A 14,626-nucleotide genomic window follows, 5' to 3' on the forward strand; every position below is an offset into this window, starting at 1 on the left:
ATAACAACAAGTAAAGGAAGCAACAATTGACATGAAAACATAAAACTGCATTAAATGTAAATTAAAATAACAAAGAATAAAAATACATGAAAGTAGCAAAATTGAGAAAATGACAAGATAAACTAAGGAAATTAAGACAATAAAATAAGGAAAGGTAGAAGAAACTAGATGAAGACAAGAATTAAAAGTAGAAATTACAAGGAAATTAGACTAAAAACCCTAAGTTCTAGAGAGAAGGGGGAGCTTTTCACTCTAGAAAATGAACTACATGATGCTAAACTAGCCCTAATTGCTCCCTCATTTCACATGGAAGAAGGCCCTCTTTGATATAGCACTCAATCAGCTTCAGGAGGTCCAAAATTGGGCCCTGGAGGACCAAAAATTGCCCCCAGCGATTTGCAATAAATGAGTCACACGCTGGGACCTGTGCGTACACACACATGGCTGTGTGGTTCCTGTGCGTATACATGGTAGGTTGTGCATGCGTACGCACACGCCAGTGTGTGCTTCTCCTTTGATTTCTTCATATTTTCTCTCAATCCCATTCTTCTCCTCCACTCTCATCAAGCCATTCCTACCTATTATACCTGAAATCACTCATCAAAACTATCAAGGCATCAAATGGGATGAAAGTGACTAAATTAGGCATAAAATAGCATGTTTTCACAATTAGGCTCAATTTAGGGCGAGAACACAAAAGTATGCTATTTGGATGAATAAATGTAGATTTATATGATGATCCTCTCAAATCAATCTAAAATTTATCGTCAAATATGGATTCATCAAGGTGTCATGGTAAATTTTAAAAAGCTAGATCTAATATTATTTGTAAAATTTTTTAAAATGTTTGAGAATGGTGTAGATGATTCCGAAACGTTTTAGAATGTCCTAGAAGATTTTAGAATACTCTAAAAAGTCATAAAGTATTTTAAAAAAGTATAAATGTATATAGAAGTATGATGAGTAGTATGGAATAATCTAAAAGTATCTAGAGAAATGTGGTAGGATAAATATTTGTAGTGAAGGTTTTGGATGATCAATCTAAGTCGTTAGTTAGATTTAATTCTAACCATCTATTGAGGAGGTGGATGGCTATAAATAGGGGCTGAGAGTTAGAGTTTGGGTGTTTGATTCAATTGTAACAAACATTTAGATAATAAAGTGTTCTTTTTTACCAAAACTTCCTTTCTCTTGTGTTCTCTTGTATTCTTAGCTTTCTTGCTAAGTATTGAAAGTTAGGATGACTTTGTCTAAGCTTAAGAGGTTGAGTAAGTTCGAGTGCTAGCATGGTAGCGTTGGAGTGTGTCCAAGGTCGTGACAATTTGGTATCAGAGTAAGGTTCGAGAGAGAGCACAAGTGGTTTGTGAGTATGTCCTCTAGTGTAACCTAGAGCATGTTGAGTCTCAAAGGGGGAAAGGATACTATTCCTTCTCAATGGAGAGGCAAGAAGGTACATTTTTCAAGTGAGCCTAGAGGTAAGGACTCTAATTTCTTAGAAGAGATTTTCGATATTGGAGAATGTTCTAGCCTCTATGAATGAGCGTTTCCAAAGGATAGAACATGACAAGAAAACCTCGAGGCTCACGTGTGGGGAGAACTAGATGCTTTCAAAGAAAACATGCTCCAAATTGAAGAGAAACTTAAGAATTCCTTGAAGCTATTTGAGAAAGTTCGAGTTTGGTTCGAGAAGGCAAAATCTCAACCAACCATTATAAGGGAGACGACAAAAATTGATCTCCCAAAGTCAAAGGAGTTCAAGGACGTGAGGGACGCTTGAGAGGTAGAGAACTTCTTATGGCAAATGGAGAGGTATTTTGAAGGCCAAGGGGTAGTTGAAGATGCAATAAAGGTACGCACTATAACTTTCTACCTTTCTAATAATGCAACTTTATGGTGGAGGAGAAAATGCGTAGATATGAAAAATAGTACTTGCAACATAGCCACATGAAAAGATTTTAAAAGGGAGTTGAAAATACAATTCTTCCCTGAGAATGTGGTTTATGAAGCAAGGAAGAAGTTGAAGCATAAGAGTACAATTAGTGACTACATAAAGGGGTTCATTACTCTCACACTTTAAATCCCTAACTTAACATCAGATGATGCATTGTTCTTCTTCATTGATGGGCTCCAACCTTGAGCAAAGCAAGAATGAAGCCATTGTGGTGGCTGAATCACTCATCGAATTTCATCATAGAGACTCTAAATCCAAGTCTTCTTCCAAACTTAGTTTTACTAAAGGTGGGAGAGATAAGGAAAAGAGTTCCTCAATGAGAAGGAAAGTACTCTTCAAAAAAAGAATACGAGAAAAAAAAAGTATTCACGCCCAAAGAAAGATGCTTCATATGCAAGGAACCACACCAAATGAAGGACTGTCCCAAGCTAAGGACTCTAGCATCTATCGCTAAAGAATGAGAGGTTCAATCGCAAGTGAATGAATGTGTTGGATCTGTCCAACTCATGAATGTTGTAAATGGCAAAGAGGCAAGCCCTATAAAAAAAAGGCTTGATGTATGTCAAAACCTTTATCAATGAAAAATCCGTCATGGTTATGATCGACACTAGCGCTACACACAACTTCATCACGCCTGATAAGGTAAAGAGGTTTGGATTGAAAATCACCAAAAAGAATGGCTGGTTCAAAACCCGTGAATATTAAGGTTGAACCTCTTAAGGGAGTAGCAAAAGGGGTTGAGATGACCCTTAGTTCTTGGAAGGGACTTGTAGATTTCTGAATAGCACCCATGGATGATTTCTAGATAGTCATCATGCTTAACTTGTAAAGAAAGGCAAATATAATACCTATGCCATACTATGATGTAGTATGCGCCATGGAGAAAGGGTCTTCATCCATGGTCCCTACAGTCTCTAAAGTTAGAAGACCACCGATGTTCTTTGCTATGCAACTCAAGAAAAGGTTCAATAAGAAAGAGATTACATATTTAGCTTTATTACAAGAGGAGTCAACATTTGAAAGAGAAGATGTCCCTCCTGAAATTAAGGAAGTCCTTGAAAAAAATAAAGATATGATGCTTTCCGAGTTACCAAAGCAACTACCACCTAAAAGGAAGGTGGACCACAAGATTAAATTGGAGTTAGGAGCGAAGCTGCCTATCTCAACACCATACAGGATGGCAGCCATTTTCATGATCGAAGGAGACATTATACGCATCATCAAGGAAGAGTTACATCATGATCCATTTGCCAAGAAGTTAGTGGAGTTGGCTAGAGAAGATAACACTAAAAAATTTTGGCTAGAAAATGATCTTCTCTACACCAAAGGAAGAAAACTACACATTCCTAAGTAAAAAAATTTAAGGAGAAAGTTGGTGAAGGAATGCCACGATACCAAATGGGTTGGTCATCAGGGCCAACAAAGGACCTTGACACTTATTAAATCTTCTTATTATTGGTCTCAAATAAGGGATGAAATGGAGAGCTATGCGAAGATTTGTCTTGCCAACAAAATAAAATTAAAAATAAAGAACCAAGTGGGTTGTTGAAACTTCTGCCTCCGCCAGAGCGACCATGAAAAGGTGTCTCTCTAGATTTCATATCTACTTTACCAAAATCTGAAGGATTTGTATCTATTCTCGTATTAGTGGATCGATTCTCAAAGTATACTACTTTTATACTTGTCCCTACTAATTGCACTGCAGATGAAGCAGCACGACTATTCTTCAATAATGTGTTGAAGTAATGGGGTTTACCTAAGAGCATCATTAGTGATCGAAATCCACACTTCACAGGGAGATTATGGACATAGCTATTCAAACTCCTTGGATCAAAGCTTCACTTCTCAACAAGTTTCCTTCCTCAAACTGATAGGCAGATAGAGAGAGTGAATGCATTATTCAAGTGTTACTTAAGGCATTTCGTAAGCGCTAATTAAAAGGACTGAACAAAATTTCTGGACATTGCTCAGTTCTCATATAATCTACAAAGGAGCGAGTCCATAGGGAAGAGTCCGTTCGAGATTGTGACTAGACGACAACCGTTTATACCACATTCTCTTTCTTCCTCTTACTCAGGGAAGAGCCTAGAGCTTATTATATGATAAAATCTTGGGAAGAACAAGCAGATGTCATTCGTTCTTACCTCGACAAAGCTGCAAAGAGGATGAAGAAATAGGCAGATAAGAAAAGAAGACATGCAAGCTATCAAGTGGGGGATAAGGTAATGATTAAACTTCTTCCACAATAATTTAAAACCTTTCACAAGGTTCATAAGGGTTTGATCTACAAATATGAAGGGCCATTTGAGATCATTGGGCGTGTTAGGGAGGTTTTATAAAGTACAACTCCCTCCCTCTATGAAGATCCATCCAGTCTTCTAAATGAATATGCTTAAACCATATCATGAAGACCAAAATGAACCGAGCAGAGATGACTCGAATCGATCTCTACCTGTGGTAATTAAATCATTCGATAAAGAGATCGAGGATATCCTAACTAATCGGGTTTGCGACGAAGAGGAGTGTCACTAAGTATCCAATACTTGATCAAGTGGAAAAGACTCTCAATAATAGAAGCTAGTTAGGAAGCTCGTGAAGATCTGTGGTAATTCCAATAACACTTAGAGCACTATCATGAACAGAACGCGACGAGGACGTCTACGCAATAGGTGGAGGAGAATGTCATGATAAATTTTAGAATGCTAGATTTAATGGTGTTTGTATAGTTTTCTAGAGTGTTTGAAAATGTTCTAGATGGTTCCGGAATGTTTTAGAATGTCCTAGAAGGTCCTGTAATATCCTAGAAGGTCTAGTAATATCCTAGAAAGTTCTAGAAGACTCTAAAAGGTTATGGAATATTTTAGAAAAGTGTGAATGTATATAAAAGTATGATGCGTAGTATAGAATAATTTAAAAATATTTAAAAAAATATGGTAAAATAGATATTTGTAGTGAAGATTTTAAATGATCAATCTGGATCGTTAATTAGATTTAATCCTAATTATCTATTTTCGGTATGACAACATAGTAACTAGAGTTTTTTTTCTGCAATTGTTTCCACAGAAACTTTAGAATGTCAGTACAATTTGGTTTAGAAAAATGTTACTGTGTATATTATATATATGGAATTGAATATGGACTATTATGTTAATTACTTATTCGATAAACCCTTTGAATTAAATATACTATTTATTGCTCTATCAGATTTTTAAAATAATAAATTATTTATAAAGAGAGAGTGTAAATACTAAATAGAAGGATAGTCATTGTTACAGAAGACATTGGTTTTTTTTTTTTTTTTGGTCAAGTACACAAGACATTGGTTAGATAGATTATTTTCTAACTGTATTTGCATTTTGGGAGGAAACAAAGATGTCAAATTTTTTCAATCCGTGCTCCGAGTAGTAAAGGTGACGACATCTTTGGATGGGGGAGCAAAAGGGTCCATGTTTATGTTAAAGTGCTATTTGATGTATCACCAAAAAAAAAAAAAAGTGCTATTTGATGTAAAAGATCTACTTCTTTTTTTCTTCTATTTTTTGGCCAAACAATTTTGACCATGATAATCAAAGGGCAAACTTAGCTACCAATATACTAATACAAATATTGAATGTGCACCTCTATAACAATCTATAATGAAAATCGCCTAGAGTAAGATTCTTACTAAATTAATAAATATGTACGTTGCACATGGTCTTTTTTTGTTGATCTTTATTCTTATAAAACGAATTATCTTCATTCTTCATTCAAAATCACTATTCACTATAGTATAACCCATTCATAATTGGCACTTAGCTAGGTTTCTTGAGTATTTAATTAAAAAAATTATCAATAATAATATTTTTGCTTTTATAGTTTGCAGGAATTAAATGATGTGGGGAACATGTATGTGGGAAAATGACAAAATGTTCTAGCCCCTTTTGCAGAATTAAAATAGTGCACTTGTGACTTAAGTTCTTATTTATGACCTTACCTGTGTTGTCTCCAATCCAGAGCCCCTTTTGTGTCTACAAAAAACTGCTACATATCAAAGATTCACAAATCACAATATGCTTAGTTTGTTACTGTTAAATATACACTTTCTAAGCCATCAAATTTCTTGAACAATACTACAGAAGCCGACAAAGGCAAATAGTTATACTCATTGCAAACACATTTGAAATGTTTTTGAGCAACCTATGACCATTGATAATTAATTCTTAACCACCAGCAGTGTTTCGATCTCTCTTTAAATTAGCAACACCTACTCATGTTTGTTGTTCAACACAGAGACAGATATACATATAGTTCCATGCCTTTCCCACATAAATAACTTCAGGTGCCATAATCTTGAAAACAAAGCAAGGAATTCGCAGTACTTGTCACCAAAGAGTGAAGACTGCAGCAAAGCTTCTTTGGAAAGCATGGATCAAAATCAACAAAATGCCTTTGCATTCTTCATTGTCAAAATATTGTAACTCCAGATTTTTAAAATGTTGCCGTGGTAACATGTTGGAGTTAACTTATGCCCATTATCTTCCATCCATTTATTCTACTAAAGTAGAGCATAGCTTCTCATAAACTGGTTTACTCAAGTTAACAATCGAAGTTTTGCCTTTTGTATTTCTAGGACTTATGTTGGAAATGGATGATCAAGTAAACAAGGAATCTTAACAAACCTTTATCGCTCAAGAAGATAATGAGCCATGCCTTTGCTGTTTTTCCTCTTCTCCAATGTCGTCATCGTCGTTGCTGCTGCTTTCATCCTGCAAATTCGAATTAATAGAAGAACGACCACGACGTCCCATAGCAACAAGATCAAGAAGCCTTCTCCTTGCAACATATACAGGATTTGGTTCAATTAAACAACCTCGTTCATAAGCTTCCCTCAAGAAAACGGTATGCCGTTTCCCCTTTGTTGATAGATAGAAGATCCCGGGATGATCCAAGAACAGGTCCCTTATGTTGAAGTCAATCCCAAACCATTTTCTGAATTGGCTGATCTTTTCAACTTCTACCATCTTCTCCACAGTTAAACTTAGGAACTCGTGAACAATTGACACTGCTCGTTTCTCCATGGCCATCAATGCTGCCTTAGACTTCTTTTTCTCCCCCACGACCACCTCATAAGGCCCAACATATGGCAAAGTCTGCCATTCTTTCACCTTGGCCTTGAAATTCTTGCCTAGTTTCATCCCTGGAGGATACCCGTGCTTGAAACTGTACCGCAATTCTGTCCTTACATTGCAATCCTCCTTGCAGCACTCAACAACCCTCCAATCCTCAATGGCTGCTCTAAAACCATTTCGAGGAACACCTTCAACCAGCTTCAACAAATGAGTGTTAGGTTCATGAGCATCACACAGCTTGAAAACACTAGGATTTGCAGATATAACTGAGTCCTCGAAATTATCAGGCAGCCCAAGCTCCCTCCAGACCTTGAAAATCGCGCGAAGAGGAACCGTTTTGGACGCAGACATGGACAATATCCGAACCAATCGATCAACCACCATTGGCAAAGAAGCATTAATGGCCTTCTCTTCCTGCTTGGAAACATCAAGAGCAGCATCTGTGAGCCTGCAAAAAGGCTGCAACTTGGAGGGGTCATAATAAATTTGGAAGATGTGAGGAAACTTGCGGAGGAAGGAAGTGGCACCGCGGTTGAGATGGAGTTTCTGGGAGAGCCTGGAGAGGAAGTCAATGGACACGGACGGATTCCTAGGGTTTGCGAGGATGAGATCTTGAATGGCAATGACTTTGAAGAGGCTCTTGTACTTGTCCATGAGCTTCTCAAATGTAGGGTCTCGAACTCTCGAGGCAACATACTGAGCCGACGTAGTTTTTGATCGAATGGAGATTGAGAAACCAAATGAGTGCTTCTGTTTGATCAAAATTTTCATAATGTGGATTCCCATTGTTCGTCTCTATGCCTTGCAAATTCTTTTTGGCATTTCATCAAACACTTGGGGGTGAATTAGCAGAAGAAGAAAACAATGTGCCACTTGAATGAGCATAGAGAGATTGATTGGAAATAAAGTTGATGGCAACAGCGACTTGAAGTCCTGTAAATCCATTGGATTTCTTATATATATATATTTCACAGCAGAAACTCACCGAGTTTGAACTATTATATGTAGTCTAGCACAGTAGCAGAAGCTCTAGCCACGAGACAACCTCTAATCATTGCAAATAATTTATACTTTGCAATTTGAGAAGGCTAATGATGTGTCTCCTTTCTATGCCAATTTGGTTTATTAGGAAATAAGGTCTGGTGATAAAATTTTACATGTTATTCTAAGTGTGTTATTCTAAGTATATAAGATATCTTTGTATAAAGATGATATTGTAAATTGTTAAATGATTTAATATGTTTGATATATATTTAAATAAATCATCTAACGATTTAGATTTACAATATCGTCTTCACATGAAAATATATTCACAAAAATAATCACCAAAATCTTAAATAAATAAGAAAATATGTTCAACTTACTCATTTACAAATCAATTTGCATTTTCAATTTCTTTATCTTTTTATAGTTATACTACATACATAGCATTTATCTTCTAGTAAAACTTCTAAGTAATTTTTTTAAGGGAGATGCTACACATCCATGTAACCATGTAACCAAGTTGGCCAACACAAAAAAAACTCAATACCATTAAATGAAACGTGAAATATACGCGTCCAACACACACGAAATCGCTCTTGCCCAACGCTTCTTCTCCCTCACGCTTCATCTTCTTTTCACGCTCGTTTACGCAGGGATAGGGCTGGGAAAAAAAAATCTAAATATTGGATTTTAAACCAAATCCAAACCAAATCATTTAAAAAAATCCAGTTTTAAATAAAAAAAAATCCAAACCAAATTGGATCTCTTTTATAGTTTGGATTTTTAATCCAAACCATTTAAACGGTTTAAATCCATATCCAAATGCGGCACGGAGCGTCTTCTTCTTCTTCGCCTTCTTCTTCGCATTCCTCATTCTCCTCTTTCTCCTCCTTTTTCGCATTCCTTCTTCTTCACGTGTTTTCTCCTTATCATCATTCTTTTGTTGTTGTTGCTGCTGTATTTTTTTGTCTTTTCCTCATTCTCTCTCTGGTGAAGAAGCAATAGAAGGTGAGGAAGAAGAATTTTAAATAGTGCAGAATGAACCGAACACAATACTCATGGTGAACCGAACACAGTACTCATGGTGAACCGAACATAGTACAATTGTATAGTACTGAGTGAACGAAACATAATCCATTATATAAAATCAAATTCAAATAGCTGTCTATAGAATGAACTGAACACAGTACTCATGGTGAACCGAACACAGTACTCATGGTGAAACAATTGTATAGTACTGAGTGAACGAAACATAATCTATTATATAAAATCAAATTCAAATAACTCTGCCTACAATTTACATATTATCAATTCAATTCAATTCAGTACATCTCCATCCATTTAATTCAATTCAAATTAGCAATTGCATTCCATTCAATTCGATTCAAAACTGAATAATCCAAACTTTGTCAGTTTGATTCGTTTCAGAAGAGTAATCTAAATCGCTCTACTGATTACCAAAAAATTATGAACCCCTAAACAATGAACCCTAAACACTAAAACTAGAACCCTGAATACTAAACCCTGAACCTATAAACCCTGAATCCCTAAAACCCTAAAACCTAAACCCTAAACCCTACACCCTAAAACCTAAACCATAAACCCTAAACCTTAAACTCTGAACCCGAACCTTGAACTCTGAGCTCTGAACCCTGAATGCTAAACCTTAAACCCTAAACCCTAGACCCTGAACCCAAACCCTGAATACTAAACTCTGAACCCTGAATGCTAAACCCTAAACCCTGAACCCTACCGTATCCCCTAAACCCCTAAAACCCTGAACCCTAAACCCTAAACCCTAGACACCTAAACCCTAAATCCTCAACCATGAACATGGTGAACCGAAATTAATACATGGAGCAAACCAAAAGTTTGAAATACACTGAACCCCTGAACACTTAACCATGAACCCATAAACCTTAAACCCTAAAACCCTAAACCCTGAAACTATATCGTCATTCTTTTGTTGTTGTTGCTGCTGTATTTTTTTTTCCTTTCCTCCTTCTATCTCTGGTGAAGAAGCAGTAGAAGGTGAGGAAGAAGAGTTTTGAATAGTGCTTAATGAATCGAACACAGTACTCATGGTGAACCGAACATAGTACTCATGGTGAACCGAACACAATACAATTGTATAGTACTGAGTGAACGAAACATAATCCATTATATAAAATCAAATTCAAATAACTTTCTGCAGAATGAAGCGAACACAGTACTCATGGTGAACCGAACACAGTACTCATGGTGAAACAATTTTATAGTACTGAGTGAACGAAACATAATCCATTATATAAAATCAAATTCAAACAGCTTTCGGCAGAATGAACCGAACACAGTACTCATGGTGAACCGAACACAGTACTCATGGTGAAACAATTGTATAGTACTGAGTGAACGAAACATAATCCATTATATAAAATCAAATTCAAATAACTCTGCCTACAATTTACATATTATCAATTCAATTCAGTACACCTCCGTCCATTTAATTCAATTCAAATTAGCAATTGCATTCCATTCAATTCGATTCAAAATTGAATAATCCAAACTTTGTCAGTTTGATTCGTTTCAGAAGAGTAATCCAAATCGCTCTCCTATTTACCAAAAAATTATGAACCCCTAAACACTGAACTGTAAACCCTAAACCCTAAACCCTAAACACTAAAACTAGAACCCTGAACACTCAACCCTAAACCCATACACCCTAAATCCCTAAAATCCTAAAACCTAAACCCTAAACCCTAAACCTTAAACCCTGAACCCGAACTTGAATTCTGAACTCTGAACCCTGAACGCTAAACCCTAAACACTAAACCCTGAACCAAAACCCTGAATACTGAACTCTGAACCCTGAATGCTAAACCCTAAACCCAAACCCTAAACCCTGAACCCTACCGTAAACCATAAACCCCTAAAACCCTGAACCGTGAACCTTAAACCCAAGACCCCTAAACCTTAAACCCTCAACCATGAACACGGTGAACTGAAACTTTGAAACACACTGAACCCCTGTACACTGAACCCTGAACCCATAAACCCTAAACCCTATCGTCATTCTTTTGTTGTTGCTGCTGTTGTATTTTTTTGTCTTTTCCTCCTTCTCTCTCTGGTGAAGAAGCAGTATAAGGTGAGGAAGAAGAGTTTTGAATAGTGCATAATGAACCGAACACAGTACTCATGGTGAACCGAACACAGTACTCATGGTGAACCGAACACAGTACTCATGGTGAACCGAATACAATACAATTGTATAGTACTGAGTGAACGAAACATAATCCATTATATAAAATCAAATTCAAATAGCTTTTTGCAGAATGAATCGAACACAGTACTCATGGTGAACCGAACACAGTACTCATGGTGAAACAATTGTATAGTACTGAGTGAACGAAACATAATCCATTATATAAAATCAAATTCAAATAACTCTGCCTACAATTTACATATTATCAATTCAATTCAACTCAATTCAGTACAACTCCGTCCATTTAATTCAATTCAAATTAGAAATTGCATTCCATTCAATTCGATTCAAAATTGAATAATCCAAACTTTGTCAGTTTGATTTGTTTTAGAAGAGTAATCCAAATCACTCTTCTGTTTACCAAAAAATTATGAACCCCTAAACACTGAACCCTAAACCCTAAACACTAAAACTAGAACCCTGAACCCATAAACCCTAAATCCCTAAAACCCTGAAACCTAAACCCTAAACCCTACAACCTAAAATCTAAACCCTGAACCCGAACTCTGAACTCTGAACTCTGAACCCTGAACGCTAAATCCTAAACCCTAAATCCTAAACCCTACCGTAAACCCTAAACCTCAAAAATCCTAAACCCTGAACCTTAAACCCTAGACCCCTAAACCCTAAACCCTTAACCATGAACACGGTGAACCGAAATTAATACATAGGGCGAACCGAAAGTTTGAAACACACTGAACCTCTGTACACTGAACCCTGAACTCATAAACCCTAAACCCTAAAACCCTAAACCTTGAAACCCTATCGTCATTCTTTTGTTGTTGTTGCTGCTGTATTTTTTTTGTCTTTTCCTCCTTCTATCTCTGGTGAAGAAGCAGTAGAAAGTGAGGAAGAAGAGTTTTGAATAGTGCATAATGAACCGAACACAGTACTCATGGTGAATCGAACAGAGTACTCATGGTGAACCAAACATAGTACTCATGGTGAACCGAACACAATATAATTGTATAGTACTGAGTGAACGAAACATAATCCATTATATAAAATCAAATTCAAACAGCTTTCTGCAGAATGAACCGAACACAGTACTTATGGTGAACCGAACACAGTACTCATGGTGAACCGAATACAGTACTCATGGTAAAACAATTGTATAATACTGAGTGAACGAAATATAATCCATTATATAAAATCAAATTCAAATAACTCTGCCTACAATTTACATATTATCAATTCAATTCAATTCAATTTAGTACACCTCCGTCCATTTAATTCAATTCAAATTAGCAATTGCATTCCATTCAATTCGATTCAAAATTGAATAATTCAAACTTTGTCAGTGATTCATTTCAGAAGAGTAATCCAAATCGCTCTCCTGTTTACCAAAAATTTATGAACCCCTAAACACTGAACCCTAAACCCTAAACCCTGAACACTAAAACTAGAACCCTGAACACTGAACCCTGAACCCATAAACCCTAAATCCCTAAAACCCTAAAACCTAGACCCTAAACCCTACGCCCTAAAACCTAAACCCTAAACCTTAAACCCTGAACCCAAACCCTGAACTCTAAACTATGAACCCTAAACGCTAAACCGTAAACCCTAAACCCTGAACACTGAACTATGAACCCTGAATGCTAAACTCTAAACCCTAAATCCTAAATTCTAAACCCTACCGTAAACCCTAAACCCCTAAAGCCCTAACCTGAACCCTAAATTCTAGACCCCTAAATCCTAAACCCTCAACCATGAACACAGTGAACCGAAATTAATACACGAAACGAACCGAAAGTTTGAAACACACTGAACCCCTGTACATTGAACCCTAAACCTATAAACCCTAAACCCTAAAACCCTAAACCCTGAAACCCTATCATCATTCTTTTGTTGTTGTTGTTGCTGTATTTTTTTGTCTTTTCCTTCTTCTCTCTCTGGTGAAGAAGCAGTAGAAGGTAAGGAAGAAGAGTTTTGAATAGTGCATATTGAACCAAACACAGTACTCATGGTGAACCGAACATAGTACTCATGGTGAAACGAACACAATACAATTGTATAGTACTGAGTGAACTAAATATAATCCATTATATAAAATCAAATTCAAACAGCTTTCTGCAGAATGAACCGAACACAGTACTTATGGTGAACCGAACACAGTACTCATGGGGAAACAATTGTATAGAACTAAGTGAATGAAACATAATCCATTATATAAAATCAAATTCAAATAACTCTGCCTACAATTTACATATTATCAATTCAATTCAATTCAATTCAGTACACCTCCGTCCATTTAATTCAAAATTGAATAATCCAAACTTTGTCAGTTTGATTCGTTTTAAAAGAGTAATCTAAATCGCTCTCTTGATTTGAAGTTGAGTCATTTATTGTTTCAATTCAGAAGTGCAGATCGAAAAAGAAAACGAAGAAGAATAGGAAGAAGATAAATGCAACCAGATCGAAATAAGAAAACGAAAAGATGAACGCGACCAGAGGAGAACGACGAAGGCAATGTAGATCAATAAGGAAGAACGCGAGCAGAAAAGCAGGAGGTTTAAGTTGCAGCAGAAGGTTTACGTTGAGCAAAGTTTTAGGTTGCAACACGTTATATGTAGCGCGTGTATGACAAATGAATGAGGGGTGGGGACGCGCGTGTGGAGGAAATTACTTGGTTAACAACCATGTAAAAAATACATGGATGCAGAGCTTTTTCGTTTTTTTAAAAGATGTAGAAAAAAATTCATAGAATAATGGTGAAATCATTTTATAATTGTATAGCTTTTAGGGCTGGCAATTCATACCCTACCCGCGGGTATCCAACCCGGTCCAACCCGTTCGGGTAGGGTAGGCTACCCGCACCTCATATATAACACATTTTTTAAAAATTAGGTATATAGTGAAGGAAGTGAGAGTTGAACCCACAACCTCCCTTATGTAATGACTTACAATAAGTAAACAACTACTAAACTAGTTAGTTAATTTAGTAATTTAGAGCATTAATTTTTTATTTTTTATGTTATTAATATGTATAAAATTCGAAATGATTGAATTTTATATTTACTTTGAAAAATTTGATATTTCTGCGGGTAGGGTAGGGTAGGGTAGGGTTTAGAATTTTAGGGTGCGGATAGGGTTAGGGTTGAGAGATTCTCAACCCACAGGTAGAGTAGAGTAGAGCTTTAATAAAATTTTCAACCCGCGGGTAGGGTTAGGACCCTATCCTACCCTACCCATTGCCAGTCCTAATAGCTATTCCCCTTATTTTAGATACTGATAATTAATTATTAAAAATGAAAGTGTCTAGGCTACCATCAATTCAATTATTTTATTCATTATTTATTAAATAAAAATTAACAATTTTAGATTTATTTTTTTATCTAT

The 14,626-nt window shown here is 36.3% G+C and overlaps 1 protein-coding gene and 1 long non-coding RNA gene across 2 annotated transcripts in view; both read right to left on the reverse strand.

Annotated features, from left to right (window-relative positions):
- LOC110269031 overlaps nt 4,640–14,626 on the reverse strand; it is an 11,230-nt gene continuing 1,243 nt past the window's right edge. Inside the window, exons 2-3 of the long non-coding RNA XR_002357951.1 lie at nt 10,229–10,231; nt 4,640–4,760 (exon numbers count right to left, since the gene is read on the reverse strand). This is a non-coding gene — a long non-coding RNA (uncharacterized LOC110269031). The remainder of the gene's footprint in view (nt 4,761–10,228; nt 10,232–14,626) is intronic.
- Nucleotides 5,958–8,283, reverse strand: LOC107628515 (protein ROOT PRIMORDIUM DEFECTIVE 1-like). The gene has a single exon (XM_016331158.2). It carries the CDS (start codon nt 7,843–7,845, stop codon nt 6,619–6,621), a length of 1,227 nt encoding a protein of 408 aa, XP_016186644.1. The 5' UTR covers nt 7,846–8,283; the 3' UTR covers nt 5,958–6,618.

Source organism: Arachis ipaensis, chromosome B02 (genome assembly GCF_000816755.2).
Source record: "Arachis ipaensis cultivar K30076 chromosome B02, Araip1.1, whole genome shotgun sequence".
Classification (NCBI taxonomy): Eukaryota; Viridiplantae; Streptophyta; class Magnoliopsida; order Fabales; family Fabaceae; genus Arachis; species Arachis ipaensis.